Source organism: Apis mellifera, linkage group LG11 (assembly GCF_003254395.2).
Source record: "Apis mellifera strain DH4 linkage group LG11, Amel_HAv3.1, whole genome shotgun sequence".
In the NCBI taxonomy this organism is placed as follows: domain Eukaryota; kingdom Metazoa; phylum Arthropoda; class Insecta; order Hymenoptera; family Apidae; genus Apis; species Apis mellifera.
Window position 1 is genome coordinate 7,353,028 of NC_037648.1, and position 23,429 is coordinate 7,376,456.

General features: G+C 34.0%; 1 protein-coding gene across 9 annotated transcripts in view; it reads right to left on the reverse strand.

Moving 5' to 3' along the window:
- Positions 1-2,615: 2,615 nt before the first annotated feature.
- Positions 2,616-23,429, reverse strand: part of LOC410304 (zinc finger homeobox protein 4) — a 429,015-nt gene continuing 408,201 nt past the window's right edge. For 8 of the 9 annotated variants that reach the window (XM_026443963.1, XM_026443961.1, XM_006562416.3 and 5 more), the window contains one exon: positions 2,616-4,260. In XM_026443963.1, coding sequence (XP_026299748.1) covers positions 3,542-4,260 — 719 coding nt within the window. In that variant the 3' untranslated portion in view covers positions 2,616-3,541. The remainder of the gene's footprint in view (positions 4,261-23,429) is intronic. The other variant, XM_006562415.3, reaches the window with a different exon arrangement.

Genomic DNA, 23,429 nt, shown 5'->3' on the forward strand with positions numbered 1-23,429 from the left:
ATTCGTTTCAGCTTTAGCTCAACGCCATAACGTTTTACATAGATAATAATAAATACATGACCACATATATAATGTAAATATAATATTGTAATCTATAATAATAATAATAATAATCATAATAATAATAATCATAATAATAATAATAATAATAATAATAATCAAATATAATATTAATAATCCGCCGTTATCAACGTTACATTAGAAAAAAGCATCTTTTACAGACAGGAACCTCGAGTTGCTTAATTACCTTACGAATAGTTATTACTTCGCGTCTCGTACGACATCTAACGGCCTCTAACGACGTTTGCGCTTACCTTATACACTGGCTTTCTAACCAATCCAACTCCCTTCAACCTTTCTCTCTTCTTCCTGATTTATACTTTTCACGCATCCTTCCTCCCTTCCTCCCTCCCCCCCCCCTCTTTCCCAAAATTTTACAAATTACACATTCTGTTTATTACTCGCTCGTTATCCCTTCACTTTTATCATCTCCTCATTTTTTAGAGGTTAAGTTTCTCGTTTAAGCCGCGATTCTTAACGTTCTATTTCCTTCTCTCTTGCGCATACGGTGAACATAAACCTCACTCTCTTTTTTTCTCTTACATACGTATTTTCTCATCGTCTTCGTTCGCTGTTCCGAATTTTTCGTGTTCCGTGTACATATATGTATATATATGTGTGTGTGTGTGTGTGTGTGTGTGTGTGTGTTCAATTTCGGTGCGAAGCTTGTCTAAAAAAGGGAGGAAAAAAAAAAAAAGGAAAAGAAAGAGAAAAAAACGCGAGAAACACGACGTACGTACGCGTGTATACACGTCACCGTTCCGGACAATACCCGCGAGGATTCTAGTACGTTACAACATCATATATAATTATATATATATATATTTATATATATATATATTTATATATTTGTCTACATAAATATATATATACTTTTTATTCATTCATTTTATTCATTTTCTTATTTATATTTATATATATATATATATATACACACCTTTTATATAAGTATATATATATATATATAAAATATATATACCTATGCATGAGTGTGTCTTGTGTGTCTCGTCTACCGATGCATATCCTCCCATTCCCCTTAAAATCTACAGTTTAGTTGTAAATTAACCGTTAACTTACGAGCTAGTAGTGGATTCTTTGTCGTTCCCGAGCAGACCTTTACAAAAACCCCGTCGATCGAGAGCGTGACATATTTCGTTCTTTCTTTTTTCTTTTACTTTTTCTTCTATCAGTGCTGTCCACCGTGTTCTCTCGTTTCTCATTTTAAAAATTCTCCCCCTTTTCCACCTTCGCTGGATCTCTTTCTGCTGGAAACTGCAGAAGCAATTTCCTTCGGCAGAGAGCGTCGTTCGATCGAAGAGAGGATCAAAAAAATTCCCGATTTCTCGATCTCGTCGACCAGCACTGAGCTCGATCGCGCGGTGTCCGGTACGGATGACCGATTTGAACGCTCGACCGTTTGTTGACCAGCGTCTTAACCAATTACAGCTATCGACAGCTATAACTATTTATTATTACTATCATTATTATTACTATGTTTATTATTATCATTAATATTATTATTAGGTTTTTTTTTTCTTGTTTAGCGTTATTAAATATAATTTATTAAATATAGGAACCATGTTGCTGGGTCTTTGCTTGTTCGTGAACGCGAACCGTGTCGCGGCGGGCACCGGGGCAACTTGCCCCCTCGCGTTTCCCTTTCGTTTCGTTCTTCTTTCTCCCCGTTTCTATTCGTCCCGATTTCGCTTCGTCGTTTCTCCTCGAAAATTGCTGCTGTTTTTTTACGTTTTCGTTTCCACTTCGCGAGAATGTTCACGGCCAGAGAAATAAGCGAACGGAATTTTCGAAATTCGCGATAACTTTGTCAAAAAAAAAAAAGGAAAAGAAAAGAAAAGAAAAGAAAAAAGGAAAAAAACCCCTCCCAGCCGCGGGGTTACCTGTGCTCTGTGGTGAATGTTTCTCGAAACTATAGAATGGATATTACTATAGACTCGTGTACGTGTGTGAGTGTGCACGTGTGCGCGCGGGTTCGAAGATCGATCTTCCAGCCATCGATTTCTCAAAGGTCGTCGATCGTCACGCGAACCTCTACGATGCATCCGATTCTTTCCATCCCTCGTTTCTCTCCCCTCAAGCAAAAAAAAAAAAAAAGAAAAAAGAAGACGAAAGGAAAAAAAAAGAGGAACGCGGTGACGTGACTTTGTTTCTCGCGATTCCGTGTTTCCAAAGCAAAAGGCGATCCTCTCTCTGTGATCATCGTCGTGGACAACGCTTCAACTCCTTGACACACACTTTTGTTTCGCAGTACCACCCATACACACGCACGTAAAAAGAGAAAGAGAGAGATAGAGAGATAGAGAGTGAAGATTGTTTCTTTTTTTTTTCTTTTTTTCCCTTTTTTTTTTTTTTTTTTCTTTATTTTTCTTTATTTTTCTTCTTCTTCTTAGAGATGAATATACGTACGTACGTATTCAATGCGTAACAAGCACGGCGCCATTAGTCCCGCGAACGCCGCGCCATCTACCCTACTACGCCGCGCCCTTAACGTCTGTCTTCGCTTGTTTAGTAACTTTTTTGTTTTATTTTTTTTTTTCTTTTTCTCTTTTTTTTCTTTGCTTCATTAAATCTTTATTATTACTTTACATAGGAACGTTTAAATCAGCCCACCTCGATGCGTTATCCCTGCGTCCTCGATTCGACGCTCCATTCCCTCCTATTCCTCCTCCTCTTCCCCCCCTTCGCCTTGTATATCATTCGCCTTCGTACATTCACTCTTCCCTTTCCCCGTCCCGAAATTGCGAAGCGAGTTACACGGGTGTCGATCCTCCCGATTCCACGATGATTTCCATCAAGAAAAATCTTGAAAAATCCTTCCTTAATCAAACGTGCAAACGTCTCTGTTTGATAAAAACAGCATAAGCCGATAATCGATTCGTCCGTATTTTATTTTATTCATATATCTTTTTATCCACTGACACCCCACCCCCTCCCCATCCCTTCTTCGTTCTGTCCGTCCGAAGGAACTTTGGTGAGCGCGCTTCTTTTCGGCACGCTTTTACGTTATGTGTGTACATATACTGTATATTGTAACAAAAATATTAAGTTAAATTGCGCGCGCGCGAGTGCGCGGGCGAGAAAAATGAAAACTCGTAAGTAAAAGAGAGAGGTCCATGTACGCGGCGAGTACTCCTCGTCGATTGGTCGTCCACCGTCCACGCGCGACGATAACCTGGGATAGCCGGGGTGGCTTCTAGCCCCGGTGCCCGGAGCGGAAGAAAAAGCCCCCTCTCCCCCCCTCCCCTCCCCCTGCCTAAAGTTGGAACCTCCCCTCCCCTTTGTCTAGTAGCCAGTTTAGGAACGTTGTTTGTCATTCATTCGTTATCGGGTATCATATATATATATCTCTCTCTCCCTTTTCGAAGAAGAGCACCCGAGAAGAACACACTGCCCATTTCCACCTTTCCCTCTCTTCTCTCAAATATGCAATCCCCTCTTGTTCCCTTTCGTTTCCACGAAACGTCTAACGTGCACCGGCCAGAGCCGCAACCTCCTGGACCAGTTTCTGCCTCTTCATGTCGGGAGCGTTGTTGTTGTCCTGGCTCGCCGCCTGGGGTTGCTCTCGGCCAGTCGTGCTCTCGGCTGCCGCCCGGGCCGCCAACAGGGTGATCTGATTCACCACGTCCTCCATCTCGTCGGTGAGCGGGTGCACCTCCTCCCCCCCGCCAGACTCCCCTATATTGCCGTACTGTTGCTGCTGTTGCTGTTGACTCGATACCTGGTGGTTGGCCTCGAGGCGGGCACGGTGCTGCAGAGTTTCAGCGTGGCGCCGCCACTCGGTGATGGTCGTGTACGTGCGGCCCGACGCGTTGCTCCCGTCGCAAAGGGAGCAGGCGTAACGAGATTGGACGAGGCGGAGCGCGCCGCGACGCTGCTGATTGCCGAGATAGCAGGAGCGTTGGTGCGCGAGCAGCGTCGATTCTTGGGGATAAGCTCGGCCGCAACGGCGGCAGACCAGGCACAATTCCGTCTCCACCTCGCGACAGTGCTGGGGCGGCCCGTTTTCATCTGAGCCGCACGGGGGCGTAGGCAATCGAACCGTCTCCAGACCCGGGTGGTTCGGGTCTTGCTGCAGGAACGCCTGCATCAGAGAGCGCGGCACCTGGACCTGCGTACCCCCTTCCACGTGCAACGACATTAGCCCACTCCCGTGTATGCTGCCGCTCAAACCTGGAGCCGCTACTGGAAACAAACGACAGATGCGTCTTGTTAGAGGATTGTTTTCTTTCTTTAAAGTATCGTTAAATATAATTTTTTTCGTAATTTTAATAGAATTATCGATAAAAAAAAAATTATAAAAATAACTAATTCATCGTTTACGGGAAATCATTTAAGGAAGTATTTAAGATCCAAATATTTTTCTGCAATGCCTATCGATGCATCTAGTGTAGATAGACCACATCCGCGGCGTTTATAATTGATTTGTGCCAACTTAGTTGTCATAATAACGTCAACGATGTAACCAGCGGAGAATTTATGTGGAACCTGTTTTTGCGTTAAATATAATTTTTTTCGTAATTTTAATAGAATTATCGATAAAAGAATTTTATAAGAATAACTAATTCATCGTTTACGGGAAATCATTTAAGGAAGTATTTAAGATCCAAATATTTTTCTGCAATTCCATCGATGCACGCATCTAGCATAGATAGACCACATCCGCGGCGTTTATAATTGATTTGTGCCAACTTAGTTGTCATAATAACGTCAACGATGTAACCAGCGGAGAATTTATGTGGAACCTGTTTTTGCTTGTACGGGACAGGTAAATTGGTAGTTATTAGCCTGGCCGCGGGGCGACGAACATTGACGGGATAATTCTTGCGGCCGCCTCCGGAAAGGAGCTCAATGTCACTTCCCCTACCAGGGTAAACATCTTCCATCCCCGTGTGACAATTCTAATTCGCTCAATTATCAGTGTTGCTCGATCAGAAATCGGACTGCTCTCGAAACAGCGCGAGGAAAGAGAAAAGCAAAGAGGCGCGAGAACACGCATAACACTTTCGTCGTAAAAATTTTTTTCACGAAACGTCTCACGAGATTCGAATCCTTCGACAGAGAGAGAGAGAGAAAGAGAGAGAGAGAGAAATATTCTCGATCCTTCCCTTCGAGGGAGATGCGTTTGTTCGGCGTCGATTAGGCCGGTTGACAGGTTTACGCAGTGACGCGCAGTGGGTATATCGCGTATCGTGTATCAGACGAGGAGTCGTTACGAGGCAGGAAGTGTTAATGATACCCCTGCTCATTCGCTGGACGCTCGCCTGTAATTATCAGGCTTGGTGGGGCAGCCTGGACGAAAGAGAGAGAGAGAGAGAGAGAGAGTATATATGTGTGTGTAGGAATGTACACCAAGCAGGATATCATCTCTTCGTTCTCCCCCTTCCTCCGTTTGTTCCGCGTCAACGTGGAATTGATAGTTATTAGAGTCGAAGACCACGAAAGGTCCACACTTTCAACATCGAACGTTAATGAGAACCTCTGGCCGCGCCTCTCGCGTGGATTTAACCCTGTTTGGCTAATGCTTTCACGCTGTCTTCCTTCTTTTTTTTTCTCTCTCTCTCTCTCTCTTCCCTCCTCGTTTTTTCTCCCTTCCCCCTCCCCTCCACGAGCCGCCCGTTGGTAATTCGCGGCGTGGATTATGGCTCGCGTCGATCGCGAATAATCCGCGTTTTTATGGAGCTCGCGTCGAAGAGACACCTTTCTTGGAAGGAGTTGGCCGGTTGGCAGTAAAGTAGGGAGAAAAGTGTTACGGATAAATGGCGGGATTAGCGGAGGTAAGATCGGCCCATCGGTATAGTTCTGTTTACCCCGTATGGGTTTTTTAGAGGGGAATTTTTCGTTTGGAATTCGTGGCGAATTCGTTTCGTTTGGTGGTGGAAATTTATTTTAACGTGTATGGGTTTATTTTAACGCGTTGCGTGGATACGTTTGTCCGGATTGCGCCGATAGATGTCGTTGATGGGGTGCCTCGAGTATTTTACGCGCATCGTTATGCGAAAGAAATTATGACGAGTAGTAATGTGAATAGTTGATAGTTTTTAAGAGTAGTTTTTTACACGAAATTATAGAATATTGTTTTTTTGTCTGATAAAATCTATTACTTAACGATTATTATTATATCACAATGATATAAAAATATTTAATGAATATTTAAATAAAATCTTTGATTATTAATAAATGTATAAATATTGCATTTCGGAATTGCTATTTGTTTTATTCAACTACCATTTTTTAAATTAATACTCTCTTTCTATCAGATATTTTTTATTTATATTTAATTATATATAACAATCGAATAAATAAAGAAAATTATTTTTATTACCATCTCTGAAACTGTATAAGCATAATCTTTTTTTTTTAAATTTTTAAAATAAAGAAAAATCAAAAATAGATATTCTTCCATACAGATTTAAAAAGTGTTAAAAAATAATTCAAATAATCCATTCTCCAGAATGTGTTTTATTCGATGAATCAAGAATTATCTTGTTGCGTTAAAGAACATCACGTTTATTGAAAATTATCATTAAATTAGACAAAAGAATCTACGAGATTCATTTTTCATTTTACTCGACAATATTAAAATATTGGGATACAATCGCGAAACGAAGAAGAAGAAGAAGAAGGGGGACATAAATAATCGGTTAATCGTATCACGACCGGAACCGTCCAGATGTCGACGATCTCTGTGAATTAAGCGTAACAATTTCGTGGAACGCGTATAGCATCGCATACACTCGGAACTTCAATCGGGTGACACGACTTAAAACGCTTCCTCTCGAAACGATCTTCGCCGAAACGATCTCCTCGTCGATGATAACGAAAGTCGAACGATGTCCACGAACTCGAACCAAAGATATATATATATATATATATATATGTATGGTCAATGATCCGTTCGAAAAGTAACGAGGTTGCTTGTTTATAGCTTGAATTGACGAGAAACATTTAATGAGATCATAAGTTTGATATTAGATGTATATTTTTACGATCGAAATTGTGCGTTCATTTGTATATATATATAAAAAATATTATTCAACATTTCTCGTTTCAAAAATTATCAACTTTTTTCCTTTTTAATTTTACGAAAAGTTAATAATTGAAATACATATAATTTTATAAATAACTCTTTTCTATAAATAACATTTATCATTAAATATTTTCTAGTTATAACTAAAATTATTCGAAATGAATATGATACAGTAAAAATTGTTCCAATTATTCTTAAAAAAAAAACTTTCAATAATTAAATCTTAGAATAATAACCTATTAAAAAAGGAAATCCACATAATCTTAAAATTGAAATAATAATAATTATTCTTTTTAATGGATAAATATAATATATTCCATAAACGAATATCTTGATTCCCATATATATATATAATGTATATATCTTCCAACATATAAAATATTAATGATTTAAATATTGCATGAATAAATAAATGTAAAAATACTAATTCAGTTGAACCAATAGATAATATTCTTATCATAAATCCTAATTGTCTGAGAGTTGAATAACAATGATCGCTGAAATTTAAATATATCTTTCGATAAATAATAATATCTTTTCGATTGCAAAATAAGATGTGAATTAGAAAAATAAAATATAACTTTTCTATCGGACAATTTTTTAATTAATATCCAACTTCCACATATTATATCACGAATGATCTATTTCAATTTTCAATTCCAATTTCAATTGTCATACCAAAATCTTATTTACAAGCATTTTTAATACAAAATCGATAACTCGAAAAACAAAACTCCAATAATATTCCATTTATACGATTCTGTTCGTGTACAATCATTTCTCGTATCTTTATCGTCCAAAATTGTCCACCGACAAGAATAATATATCGTACAAAATCATGAACAAAACTTTCTCTCCGTCCTTAACCAACGTGAACCGACCAGAAGACAATGATCTCGGCTTCTTTTCTGGCCACCACCAAGGCCGCACGTTGGACCTCGTCACAACCCCGTCGAATGGGCTAATGTAATAAGGAAGAGAGCGCGGTGGAGTGACGCGCAGATTTAGATCGGCCGATCCGTGTGACACCCTTGAAACAATCGGCCCGACCCGTGGAGAGGAACGGAGGGTTATTACTCTTAATGAGCACTGGTTATTTCTTTGAGTGGCTCTGATTTGCCCTCTCCTCCCGATCCCCCTCCCACTCGTCCGCGTCGCCGTCCATAAAGTAAATATGGTACACGCGCTTGGGCGGTGTTTGTGTTAGTTTCACGCGCGTGGAAACGCATACACGCACTTTTACACGCGCGTCGCTCTCGCCCCGTCTCCTTAGAGGGCAGAGAAGCTCATTTGCGTATGGATTGAGATAGTAGTGCTTCTCGTACCACCTCGATGTGTGTTTTTGTTTAAATGTGTGACTACGTACGAGATTCTGATTGCCGGCCGCTCCCAGCCCGGCAGCGGCTCTCAATCTTGCCTCGACACGTGGCAAGGAACGAGGGAATAGTTTGATTGATAGGAGGAGAGATGAAAGTATTATTCTAAACTATTTTTCTAATAGTAAGGAAAATTTGTCTTCCATCTTTCTAGATTTAATATATGTAGATCCCATAAAATTTATTTATTTTTGTTGCATTGGTTTTTTAATTATTATTATTATTATTACATTTGCGAATTTGTTTTCCTGAGGAAATTAGGAATTCTCGTTACAACGATAATTTATTTTAATATATCTTTAAATTATTTGTCAAAAATTTTTTATAAATAAAATTCAGATTTCGACAATGTAAAGAATAGCAAGAATAATGAAATACTTTTATTATTATGTTTCTTAATAAATAATAGAAATAAATGATTTCTGATTCCTTATTGATTGTACATTAATATCTTTCTTAAAATATTAAAATTTTCTAAATTAGAGAGACCTTTTTTTAGTCATAAATTTTTATTAAAATTTTATTAAAAGCTTAAGAATTGAGAATGATTTTAGAATAATAAAAAATTTATTTGTGAACAAGTAAATATTCATGATGCAAAATTTAAATCGATTAAATATAAATTAATAAAAATTTGCAAACGAATATTATCAGCAATTAATGAAATCGAAACAATTAAAGTTTTATTGATCGGTTGAGGGCCACTGAACCTAAGATAGCCGCGACACATGCTGGAAATTTGTTCGGCGGGAATTTACGAGCGAGTTTCCGTGTCAGACGCAATACCGTGGGTTCCGCTGGTAAGTAGGTATATGTCTGTATATCCTGACAGCTATAAACCGGCATTCGAAAAGCGTCGAACAGAATAATCGGGAATGTCGTTAGTTAGCGCCTCCAGGAATTTTAATGGATGTCTTGCACCAACGTAACGACAACGCGCAAACTTTGTCAAATTAAATCTGGTTTGCTGAGCCGAGCATATACGATCCTATCGTCCTCAGTCGAACGATTCAACTGTACGTGGATTTTAAACGATATTTTATTCCATAGATATATAGATGAATTCTTAGTTTCTCGAAATTTTTCTTTTTCAGCTTTGCATAATTATTATAATATATATAATAGTTGAAAGAGAAATAATTTTTTTTATAAAGATGCGATTATTTTTTTTAAAATGAATTCATTTGATTATATGGAATACTAATTTAGTGATATAAATAATCGTAGATAATATTTAATTTTTTAGTTGTAACAAATCGTTAATAAATTTTCGATTAATTCTTATTACTTCAAATTTTTGTTGATTTCTATATTTTAAAGACAAATAAAATTGTATAAGATTTTGTTATTATAATGAATATTTTAAAAAAATTCATAGATGTATTAATTTTTATTATTTTTAAATTTCAATTAAATGTTCAAAATTTAAGAGAAAGTATTTTCTGTTTATTTATTATTTATCAATATTGCGATTAATTAAATTTATATTTAAGTTTTATTAATTTATTTTTTATATACGTATTAATATAATATTTGACGATTCTTATATTCATGCAAAAAATATCTCTATTAGAGTATATTTATTAGTTCAATTCCATACATGTATCAAAAAGAATAAGAAAAAGAGGACATTTTGAGAATTCATTAATATCATCTTATCCTCGATCCATTTCTGCTTTATGTCCAATTATTAAGGACGAATACGAAAAAAAAAAAGAAAAAAAGAAAAAAAATATCGGTTATACCAATTTATATCTAGTTATCGAAGAGACGAATAATTCTGTATCTATTTACACTAATTGCTCGAGCATTTCTTGAAAAGAAAATTACGATCCAACAGTCTCTGTCTTCCAATTACGACAGCGAATGAATTACTGCTGCGAAGCGTACCAGCCTCAATATGCTTTCTTTCAATATTAACTATCGATACGACTATACTTTTTTTGTACTTCTTTGCTATTATTCGTGACATGTCCGTTTCGTCGGATACAAAACATTTGCGGATAATTGACGCAAGAAAATTACTGTCAGACCACAAGAGAACTATACTAAAACGAAAACACAATTCTATCCCGTTGTCATCATGTGTATACATGTATTCGACGTTAATTAATTTTTTCTTAGATGGAACTTTTTTCTTCTCTTTTTCCCCATATTGGATCGTCAGGCTTAATGATTATCTTTCAAATTAGCATTCATTATTATTGCCCTCTACTTCAGAAAGTTTAAATTTAACGAAAGTTTTCTTAGTACCTAGTTGTAAAATAAGTTAGCAACTCTGGTGAAATGAGATTATTAGTTTTCGTTGAATAATTTATTATAATTACAGAAGATTAAATAAAGTCGAAAGTTTGTAGCTTCGTTTGAAACTCCTTGTTCGAGATAATTATATCTGAATCACGTAAAATACATTTCGTTATATTATATAAAATCGTTTTAATAATTTTTTTCTTTTAAAATATAAAACTATTCGTTTTTGCTAATATTAGTTCGTAATAATTAAAATAATAAAATTTTTTAATTTATAAATAATTAATCGCTTTTTACTTTGCAAAAATTTAAGTTTCATACTTTCTTCATATAGATCCATGATGGCTGCCAAATCAATGTAATTCTTTTGAATTCTTACTGTTGCTTACTTATATTTTCTTTTTTAGAAAGTTTGATTTAAAAAGCTTCTAAAATCTAAATACAATGTCAATTGGATTACCATCAATGAAATAAAACAGATTTTATATCATCACAATATTTTCGTAAATTGTTTATACAAATTATTCTTTATTTATTTTTCGAAAGTTTCAGTTTCTCCAAAAGCTTTAAATACCTCATTAAGTTAATTTTTAACACTACATCATATCTAATAAAAATCTTCAATCACATTCCTTCATCCATAATTCAACATAACCTCAACGAGGACTCGACACATTCGTAATATCATAAAGATTTGCACACCGCAATATCATATCGCTATTTATTCAATTCGTCCAAAAACACGTTCTTCGTATAAGGGCATTAATCTTGTGTCGATCCCATGCTCGGTCGGTCATCAGGCGTTGAAAGACGGTCGGTATCGGCGCGGGTAAGTCAATGCCACGGTTGGGGATCGATGCATTCGCGCGTTCATAACCTTGCTACGCGAAGTATGCAACAACGGTGCATTCCACATACGTTCGCCATTGGATTCTCACGTGTGTGACCGGCACACCGACGTAGGAAAACACGTTGTGAACGTGGGCGTGCATTCCTTCCTTCGCATTATCTCCTCCTTGCTCTCTCTCTCTCTCTCTCCCTCTCTCTACCTTTCCATCTCTCTTTCTCCTTTTCCCCCAATCGGCTACCCGACGAACCATTCGCCCGTCTCTTCGTGTATATACGCCTGTCTCTCTCCTACGCGTGCAACCTTACCTTTTCCCTCTTTTTATTCCGCATCGAGGCCCGTTATCGTGGATACTACGGTCCAGAACGGCTGTTTCACACCTCCGCTCGCGCGGGAATTAGGAAATAAATTAGCGGCCGGGCTAATTTCGTTATCTCGCCTCGACACCGCGACCCTCCCGCTTGAGACGTCAAGGGACCGATGTCCCAAGCCTTCGAACCGCTGCCTGGACACGGTTTCAACCGTGTCCCGTGAAGATCTCAGGATCAATGGCTGTTCTCGTTCTCTTTTCCACAGGTTGTCCGTCTCGCTCGACACCACGTGGTCGTATCTTCTACGGATCGGCGAACGGGCCTTCGTTAGAAGACTGCCTCGGTTTCGATTGAGATGGTGTTCGATGGGACCTGTGTCGAGCTATGGTGTTTATATATAGAAAAAGTTGTCGCCTTGCCCCGTGTTCGATACCCATTGCGACGCGTGCGCTCTTGCTCTCGATGCTGATCTCTAAGAGGTTGTTCGGAAAGCGGTGAGGTTAGGTTTGAGTGTGTATCGATGCCCTCGATATAATCGTGTTTTGCTTTATGGAAACGTGGTTCCTTGGGTGGTGATTGATTTTATGACTCCGAGGGATTGGATGAAATATATCGCTATAAAGAGAGTGTAAGAAGGATTAAATTGGAATTGGTTTTGGTAGTGTAGTTTTGTGAAGTAATAAATTTGAACTTTTTAAATGGAATATTATTTAGGTAGTATTTGAAGTAATGGATTATAGTGGCTACAGAAAGTATTTGTATGTCGCTGTACTTGTAAACATTATATATATATATGTTAATTATTTAATTATTTAAGAAAAATAAAGTTATATTTGTCACATATTTTCTGTACATTATTTTATTACAATTTTACAAATGTATAAACTGATTATAGCATTAAAAATTTAGTTAAAATATTAAGTTTTAAAAATTATTTGTTTATATTTTTTTCTATTTTCAATATTTTCTTTTAACTCTTTTTAATAATTTTTAATAGACAAATAACTTTATTATTTATTTTAATATAATTCCAGATTTATTTCAATTATAAGTCTGTTACAATGGAATCTTGGTAACTTGAATCTTAAGAGAAGAGGTAAAAATCTTCAACTTGCAAAGATTTCATCTTACTTACTCTTTCAAATAACTTAACAAAAATTTATATGCATAATAAATTATATAAAACATATATAATATTTTCAATTATTAATTTCCTATTATTACATATAATTATCATTAAATGGATTGGATATTTCCATTAATATCATAATACAATTTGGAAAATAAATATTGAACTTGAATTATTTTATAAATTCTTGAACTATTAATTCTCCAAATATTAATCGATCAAATCTTAACATCCATAATTTTTATCACGAAACGATTCCTCTTCCAATTTTGAAATTCACGAAAATATAAAAATCCAAAAACTTACATTCACACTATACATCATTCCATTAATTTCCAATAAATTCTCTGGTTAAATCCATAATCAATATCGATAAATCAAATAAAATTTCCAACGTCCTCTTTAATCGCATGAATCAAAAAATAATGAAAAAAAAATAAATAAATAAATAAAAATCAAAGGATCGAAATACGACCAACGATAGGCCGGCTCACGTGATTATACGAGTTTGATTCGCTACGAATAAACCGTGGAATAGTTATTTATAACGGTGAATGGGCGACATTCATATTCAAGGGACCAAATTTGGGTTGGACCATTCCTGTGGAGTCACCTGTCCACCCATTTGACGTCTCTGATACCGGAGGAGAGGTTTCGTTGTAGGGCCTCTCTCCGTTGCGCCTCCCTTAGGAAATGTTGGATGTCGAGGATCACGAGGAAGTCGTAATTTCTACGGGAACGAGGCAGCCGAGTGAATTGACGACGGCTTATCTTCCTGCACGGCCACAAAATCGTTTCGTACGCGTATCGGACAAGATAACGGCAGTGGCGTATCGATAAATTCTGCTAATTAATTATTGACGTGTTCCAGGGCTATTTTTGCGTCCGCCGCGAGCACGTGAAGGCGTACCATCCAGATCCTTTTCTTCTTTCATTTTCTTCCTTCGAACGTTCCTCGAAATCCTGTTCCTCGTGTTTTCGTAATAACGACGATTGTGAATTGTAGGGATTATTTGTTTTTGGAATTCTTTTTTTAATTCAATTTCCAATTAAATTAATGTTGATGATTATTTGTTTTCGAAATTTTAAGTTATGTCCACTTCATTTCATTTTTTTTTGTTTTAAATATTTTATTATTTATTTTTATCTTTCTCTCTCAAGTTTTGCAATTATGATTTATTCGTAGTATTCGTTCTGTGATTATTCTTATGTTCTATGATGAAAAATTATCATTGTTATTTGTTGATTAAGATAAAGTATTAAATTTATATTATTAAGATATCTAATAATAAATATATTTGCCTTTTAATTACTTTATATTATATGATATAATTTATAATTAAAAATTATAACATTTACTTTTATTAATAATAAAATACAAAAGCGATATAATTAAACATTCTAATTTAATTTAATTTTACTCTCAGTCTTCGTAATTTACAATCCATATTTTAAACAATAAAAATTCATTAATAAATATTTAATTATATAATCAAATATTTCAAAATTTAACTAATTAGTCAAAATAAATTTTCTCGAAAATCTAATGTCTAAATGTCAAAATGTTGTAAAAATAAATTGTACATAAAAATTTCTTAACGAAGCATAACGAAGCAATAGTTATTTTTTATCGAGCAAAATAGAATTTCTGACATGGCATAAAAATTTCAGATTTAAGATCTCAGATCTCGCGGAGCAGGTGTTTTTTTCAACACCTGTACGAACGTCAAACATTGGACGAAAGGGTGAGATTAAGCAAACGCACTTTACGAGCAGCGAACGAAGTGCAAGTGTCCATTCGTTGAATGTTTTACGTGACACGATATTAATTCTCCACGTATCGATGCCTCAACACTTTATCATTGAATTACGGCCAGTTGAATAGGACTGTTATAAAAAAGCTGCGAGCAAAGAGTACACAGTTTTCTTATGGGGGAAAAAAAAAAGGACACTGAAACATCACCTGTATGCACTGTCACTCACTATCCATTTTTTTTTTTTTTTATTTAATTGCTGATTGATATCACGCGAATTCTTCAGTGGTCTGGCAGTTTACAGGTTTTCATAATGGCGATGATAAAAATCGAAGGAAATTCTTGTACGTAATTTTATATTTTTAATATTTTGCTTTATTTCTGAGTTATTTATTTGTTGTTATTCATTCTCTCTCTTTTTTTTTCTTGAATTAAAAGAATGATTTTTTCTTAAATAAAAGAATGATTTGATATGATAATTGGTTAATATAATTATAATAATAGAAAATGTACTGGTTAAAATTTTATATTGAATGTGTCGATCAAAATTTTGTTTTTAATATTCGTTAATTAATAAAGATTTCGTAAAAGAATAATGATTCAGAATATACAGGAATTTTATTGGAAAAGTATTATTATTTAATGAATAATTATATTGAATTATATTCTTAAAATACAATTATCTTTTGATATCGAATTGACATGATAAAAAAATAAATAAATTTCTTAATGTTCTAATAATAATAATTAGTACAAAATAATAGATACATTTTCAATTAGATATATTTTATATAAAAAAAATAATATATTTTAAAGAAAGATTTTTTTTACTCAATAAATTATTCGTCTAATATACATATGTAGAAATAGATATATGAATATTATAATTTCATTTAATTTTTAAGTAGTTAAATTTAAATTCAAATTTATACTAAATATTCTTATTAGCAATTTAATAACTTAATATCAACTATATATATACAACAGTGACAAGAAAAATTTAACATTTTTTTAAATAAAAGTATTTATTAATGGTATTAATATATTTATTTTTATTATATAAAATACGAATCAAGAATGTCTAATTTTCTTATGTTCTATTATTTTTATAATTTTATATATATATATATATTTTTTTTGATAATAAAAAGATGATAAGACAAATTATGAATTTGATGAAAAATGTGAAAAGAAAAAAATAAAAAAAAAGATAAATATTCTTGTCCTGGTTATTAAATACATCATTTAACATTTTATAAAAATATAAATCATCCATATTCATATCTATCTTCATTTCTCAAAATCATGCACAATGATAATAAATTCAAAAAATTAAATATTTCTTCTCGCACTTTGATTCCTTTATACACAAATGCATACGAAACTTATCCGTTTGATTCGCTGAAAAAAAATCTGATTACTCGTGGACGAGAATATAAGCAATATACACCGAGAATACCTTCGAAAACTATTCGATTCTAAAGACGAAAACAAAACGCTAAATATCGATTAAGGCTTGAATTCGATGCAACTTCAATTTGCGAGACGGAGACAGATAGCTTTATCTATCTCAATTTAATAAACAAGCCTCCAACCGACATTTCTCTCGAAACACCAATATGAAATGTTCGTTTCGATCTCTAACACTTGTTAACACTTATATGTAATCAACAATTTGAAAAAATTTCAAAATTCCAAAAATATCCACCGAACTAGCAATGCGATACGCTCTCTGAGCACCGACGATTCCGTAAACAAAAAAAAAAAAAAAAAAAAAAAAGAAAAACATTCTCCCCAACCTCGACACCTCGAATGATAATCCGCAATAAGTGCCCACACGAGGCTCATCAGCCATGATCCACACCGAAAGCCTGATGGCCCCCGGTATTGAGTGTGCAAAACAGGAGAAGCCAGAAGGTGGAGTTCCCTGTCAGGTACCTGATTCCCCTGTACCGTGTGACGAGGAGGCGGAGAGAGAGAAAGAGAGGTCTTCGACCGGTAGCCTAAGTCGAGAAGCAGTCCCTAAAGAGGCACCGGGGTCATTAGCGAACGGAACATTTATCCTTGTCCCTCGTTCCTTCTTTCTCTTTCACTTCGGCTCGGGTGTTCGCACTTGATTCGCCGTCGGTATCAACGGGTGCCAGGCAGGAAGACCCGTATTATCGAGTCAATTGTCTCTCTCACCCTCCTCCCCCGGCCAGTTCAGCTGACTATAAAATCATTATCACCCGTCCACCACCATAACAAGGCATCGTCACCAACCACCACAACTCTCTCTCTCTCTCTTTCTCTTTCACTCTTCACCTCCTCCTCCTCTCGACTCCTCCCCCTCCCCTTCTGGCCACTTCTCGTTCGACGTTGAACGCTCGATTATCCCATTAATACGACGAGTCCGTGCGTCCATCCGTTCCGTCGGGATCTTTAATTATTTAAATGCAGAAGCAACGTTGCGCGGATCACGAAGGGTACACGCGGGGGCCTGCCAAAGTCAGGGGCGGACCTCTCGTTGGACCTCTGTCGTTGGATTTGTTATCGAGAGATTTGGTCGAGCACAGTGTGCGCGCGCGCCTTCGATCGGCTTTCGAATTTGTTCCAGGTTATTCCAGCCAGGGATTAGACAGTTTTTGTTGTTTCGATGGTTGTTGGATGGAGAGATTGACGCACGGTTATTTTACGTGTTAAATCTTTTGAGATTTGATGGAGAAGATTTATTGATTTCTCTGGTTGTGAGAAAATGGTATGAAATGAAAGTTGAATTTTACAAATTTACAAATTTCGAATTATTAATTTGTGAAATAGTATAAAAATATATAATATATGTATAATAATTTTAAAAAAATGAAAATTCTCGGTTTTATTGTTCATTTTGTCGTTAATTAAATATGTTGTTACAAAATTTTTTATTATTTCGATTTTTCTTTTCTTTGAGTTTTTATTAAGATTTTCAAATGATAATTCGTGATACTTTTACATTAGAATAAAATGATAAATGGATTTAAAAAAGGGATGAATTTGTTTTGATAAAATAGTAAATTTTATATTTTATTTTAATAAATCAAATGAGTTTGAATTTTTTTGGCTTTTTTTTTCGTCGCAATTAATAATAATTATTTAAAAATATAAGAGAGACTTTAAAAATTATATTATATATTTTAAATTTTGTATTTTTTCCCAAAAAATTTTTCGTAGCATTAAAATTATTTTCTACTTTTTTTTGAATTGTAATTGTCGAAATGATTGTAAAAGAAAATTAATAACATAAACATTTCAAACAAAATATAAAAAATTTAATTAATAAAAAATTTTAATTAATATTTTTAATAAAGTTAAATAAATATTTTTAAATATCCTTAAAAGTTTCCTCGAGAAAAAAGGATATTTTAAATATAGCATATAATGTTAGTTAAATCGTTCATCTTCGTGAAATTGATCCCTGGGCTTTAACGGTCATAAGTGGGCTTAGATCAACAATATATCCGGTAACAATTCAATATTTATCTGCACAACTATCTAGATACTCGCATGTAGGCCAGGCTGACCCTGACACGATGGCAAGCAATACCCTTGGAAGATTTGCCTCAATGATTCTTAACTGGTCAACAGAGGGTTCTCACAGCCTCCAGCTCAAGAAACAGCAATATCCAAAGATTGATACCTCTTCAATTGTAAACTCATTCACAGATTGATCCTAAAAAGCCTGATTTAACGTACTAACTTCCTCAAACAATTGTTGTAATTAGCGTTTGTAATTATTGTAATTAGACTGAGGATTTATGCATGATAAATGTACAAATGTGTTTTGGAAAATTTGTCTCATAACAGTATATTAATAATAATGGATATTGATTATTGAGATTAATAATTAATAATTATTAACAATATTAGATATTTAAACAATCTAACAATACATTCCATGATGTTATAATAAAATATATACATTTTTTTCAATGACGTTAATTAGTGATATTTATCGGTATAAATTAACGAATGATAATATTTTTGAATAATAAAATATCAAATATTAAAAGTATTAAATGTTTCAAATTTATTACTGTCATTATTTACAAGTAAAATTTTTTTATATATTTATAATCGGCATGAAAAGAGCTTTCTAACAATATATCAATATATATACGTATATCTATTTCGATGAATAATTCAAATCCTATTTTATAGAGTCTATAACCCGAAGAAAAATATTTATAAATATTTTCGAATGAATAAATTACAATATTTAAAATATTCATCATTTTTATAACTTTCATCTTAAATATTCGAAATTGAAGTAAGAAATAACTATTCGAAGCAATTTATTCCAGATTGTTATTCTTAGTAATATTATTATCCAAAAGTATAATTAATTATTTTAAATTTGAAAGAAAAGAAATAACCATAATCAATTATAAATCATATACAATGATGTTATTTTCATTAAAATTATAGATAAATATGAGATAGCATTAAAACTAACGATCAAACAAATAACACACGTTATTTAAAATAAACATCTGAAATAATTTCACTTAAAATATTCACTCAATCTTACTAGACAGATCAATCATCGTAATCGCGAAAACTAATGATATACATATTTAATGTGACACGACAGATATATCAGCAACCATGCTAAGTAACAAAATGATCGCGATTGACCAACGTATCGTACTATCATGGCACATTGGCCATATAACCATAGTATAGAGTACAACAGATTGCAGATATCATTAGGCTACGACTTAATGAACGAGGCGTGCCGGACGTGGGAAGTCGTCTATCGTACTGTAATTATCGTGCTGTAATACCGATCGAGAATAGGAGTGCACTCCCTCACGTGATCACGATGATGGTCATGCTTCGCCACTTTGCCCTGTTTTGTGCAATTGTGGCGATTGTTTGCGCCGATTGTAACGTGGGAACGTGGCAAGGAATTTTCCTGATTTGTTTTCAGTGAATCGATCGATAAAGAGTTATATATTCAAATATTTTATTTTGAAAATTTTGATGAATGATTTTATTTTAAGTTTTATTGTGATTCTAATTACAGAAAATTTATAAAAAGTAAGGGTAAGGGCCATAATCATCATCTTAAATATTGAAAAATATTTTAACCATTAATTAATTTTATTTTATTTTGAAAAATAAAATTTCATCGTTTCAATTCCTTCGATTATTTCATACATTCTGAAATAAATATAACAATTCAAAAATTCATTTCAATAATGAAATATATATTCTTATATTCCAATATTTATCAATATAATAATAATCCTCAACAACAATACTAAGATATTAACAATAATTAGTTAATAAATCGAAAATAAATAATTCGATAGTCTTCATATACCATACCTCAATTAATAGACTTTCCGTTAATACCTTACCCCCTCCTCCTCACCTAGAAAGATACCCATAACTTCGATAAGAAACGCCATAAGAGGCCCGGATAAAATAAGATCCCATAGCGATTAAAAAGGAAACACGATAAGGAAACACCCTTCGACGTCCAACTTACCATTCCATTCAACGGTTCCCATCGAAAGAGACGCCACGTAGGCGGATTAAGTCTCGTTAAGGATATCGCGGAGTCGTTAAAAATAATTGTCAGTCGGATAATTAAGGGGTGGAAAGCAGCCCGTTCCGAGAAGGGTAAGAAGAAGAAGAAATCATTTCCATCGTCTTAGACCTAACCCCTCTGCAACCTCTTATATTTGTCCTTTCTCTCTCTCTCTCTCTCTTTCCCCCTTTCTTTTTTTTTCTCCTTCTTTTCTTCCTCTCTCATTCCGCCCGACATAACGTCGTCTCCTCTCGTCAATCTGCTTACGTTCCTCCTCGAGCTCCGAGCCTCTTTATCCACAGCTCGTATTTTGTTAGCACATCGTTAGGAAAGCCAGAAGGGGGTTGGTTGCACGGGTCCCTCGTCCAAAGAGGGTGGCCTCCATCCTCTCGACTGATGGCCATGCGAGGCTTGTTACGCAGATCAGACGACGCGGCTCGAATCGAAGCTTCCTCTCCCTTTTTCCACCCGGCGAGCCTTGTTTATATTCGCGGGCGGACATGGAAACCAAACCATACAAGAGCGGCGACGTAACGGGCTAATGCCAAGGCGGTCGAGCGACCTTGCTCAACCCTGATTCCATCTCTTTCTTCGAGTTGTTTAATCGTTTTGTAATTTCATTAGCGGGAGAGACGAGAAATTATTGGGGGGAATTGTGTAAACGGATTTTCCTGTTAATCGGATAGAATGGTCCGCGTGTGGCTTTTTTTTTTGTGGCGAATTAATCCTTTCGGATGTTTGGATGATCGTGGAAGATCGATTTTTTTTTGAAATAGAGATAAATGTATATATATTTCTTTTTATTTAAGATTTTCTTTGAAATATAGGAAAATAAAAATGTTTTAAATTAATAACAATTAATTATAAAATAATTTTGAAAATTTATGACGAATCTTATATATATATAAGAATATTGTTTAAACTTTTTGACTATTTTAAGTCTTTCTAAAAATAAAAGAGAAAATTCGTAAAACATGTTAAATTTGAATCTTTGTTCATTATTCGAATAAGTAAATTGTTAAATCGTTGCATAAATAACATGTTATAAAGCTTGTAATTTATATATAAAACTTAAAAAGGATCAAAAAAATATATATTTATATAATAAATTCGTCACTTTTTATTTTATCTATAAATAATTGCTTAATTAAAATAACGATAGGATTGTGCAGTGTCATAGTAATTATTATAATATGATATGTTAAAATTTAATAAATCAAAGATTAAAAAATAGACAAGATCGAGTCAGAGAAAACTCTGCTGATAATTCTTCTTTTATATTTATTCCACTTTCTATCTCGTACTAATTTAGCGTCCGATTCACGTATAATTCATATTTCAATATCAATATTCCCGTACCAATCTTTAACCGTCTCGTGTACGTATCAATTAATGATCGTAAACAATTTTAATTAAGTTTTGCAAAATGTGAAAGTCTACTTCATCAAAACAAAGATTATAATTATCTTTCATTATTACTGGATATAAAATCACTGGATATAAAATCATTGGATATAAAGTTCAGAATATTTCGTAAGTCATAAATAATACGTGCATATGTGTATTTTCAATATATAATTATTTTTGAAGGATTTTATTTAAATTCCAAATTTAAGTTAATTTTATTGTAAACGATATATCTTCAATACGTCTGTAAATCACATGATATTATTGCAAGTTAATCTGTAAATATATTTTTCTGTAAAATAAAACACTTTGAATTCGTTATTTCAGAAAAATCGTTCGTTTATTTATAAAATGATTATACACGATATTTAATTAAATGATCAAAATAAAAAATTCGATTAAGATTGAGCAAAATATATTTCTGAAAAAAAATATTTTATTTTTTCAATAGATATAGAATTTCCTTTGAAAAATATCTCAAACAATATCTAATATATTTCAATTAATTTTCAATTTGAATAGTACATGATGTATCGAGACTTAATTTATGTATGTACAAAATGAAGAATTTTTATTTTTATTTATAAATTATATATCTTCTAATATTTTTTCAAGATTTAAACATTAAACAAAACAATATTTTCAAATAGCATTTATCTTAATCGTGAAATGAAATATTATTCTGAAATAGTACTCGAATAAAATAGAATGATATTTTCATATGAAATTCAAATTTTCCATTTTTCTTGTTTAATTCAAAAAAAGAACACGTAACATTTAATTTCCTTTACATCCTGAATCAAAAATTAACATGTAATAAGGCAAAGAAATCATATACAAATTTATTTTCGAAATTACAATAAAAATCTAAAATCTAAACCTGTTCTTCTTTCGATATTATAAACTTTCGTTTCGAATTGTTCATCCCCAATTTCGATCGAAACACAGGACAGATCAATCTTTCAAAATTTCAAATATTTGACGAAAACAGGGAGAAGAAGAAAAGGAAGCACAATTTTCGAAACAGCATCGAAGAGTAAATTACGAAGAAACTTCATCTAAAGGAAAGGAAGAAGAAGAAGATTCCGTTTCCTGTTTAGCTCTTTCCTCCCTCGAAGTCGTTTTATTCTTCTCCGGCCACGATAATAAGGGAGTGATAAATAAACCGAGGCTTCGATATTAAAATCTCTCCTCGAGTATTTCTCTGCCCGTTTTGCCCGGCCCATTGTTTGCGGGGGCCGAGTCGAATCCTTCTAATTAGAAAATTCTCGTCGCGACCCCGTCTTCGCGTGCGCCTTCCCCCTTCCAAGCTTTTTATTATACCCGGTATAACGAGGGGTGCCTCGGTAATTATTATTCAAATATTTTTCTTTGCCCCGGCTCTCGGCCGCATTAATATTTACGACGCCATCCCCAAAGCGCTGACCCCCCCCCTCGCGAGGGATTTCCGCGATCCACCCCTTCTTTCCTCTCTTTTGGATTTGGTTACTTGATTGAACGCTTTTTATCCTTCGTTTCAATGTTTTGGAATATTTAAAATGCTGATTAAAATTAAATTTAAAAATTGTATTCTTTTTTTTTTTTTTTTTTTTAGAGAAGGAATGGATGTTCCTTTTCGTTCGAAATACAAAAATTAGGGGTTTGTTAGTGTGTGAATGATACTTTGATAAGTTATTTTAATTATAATTTATTTTGT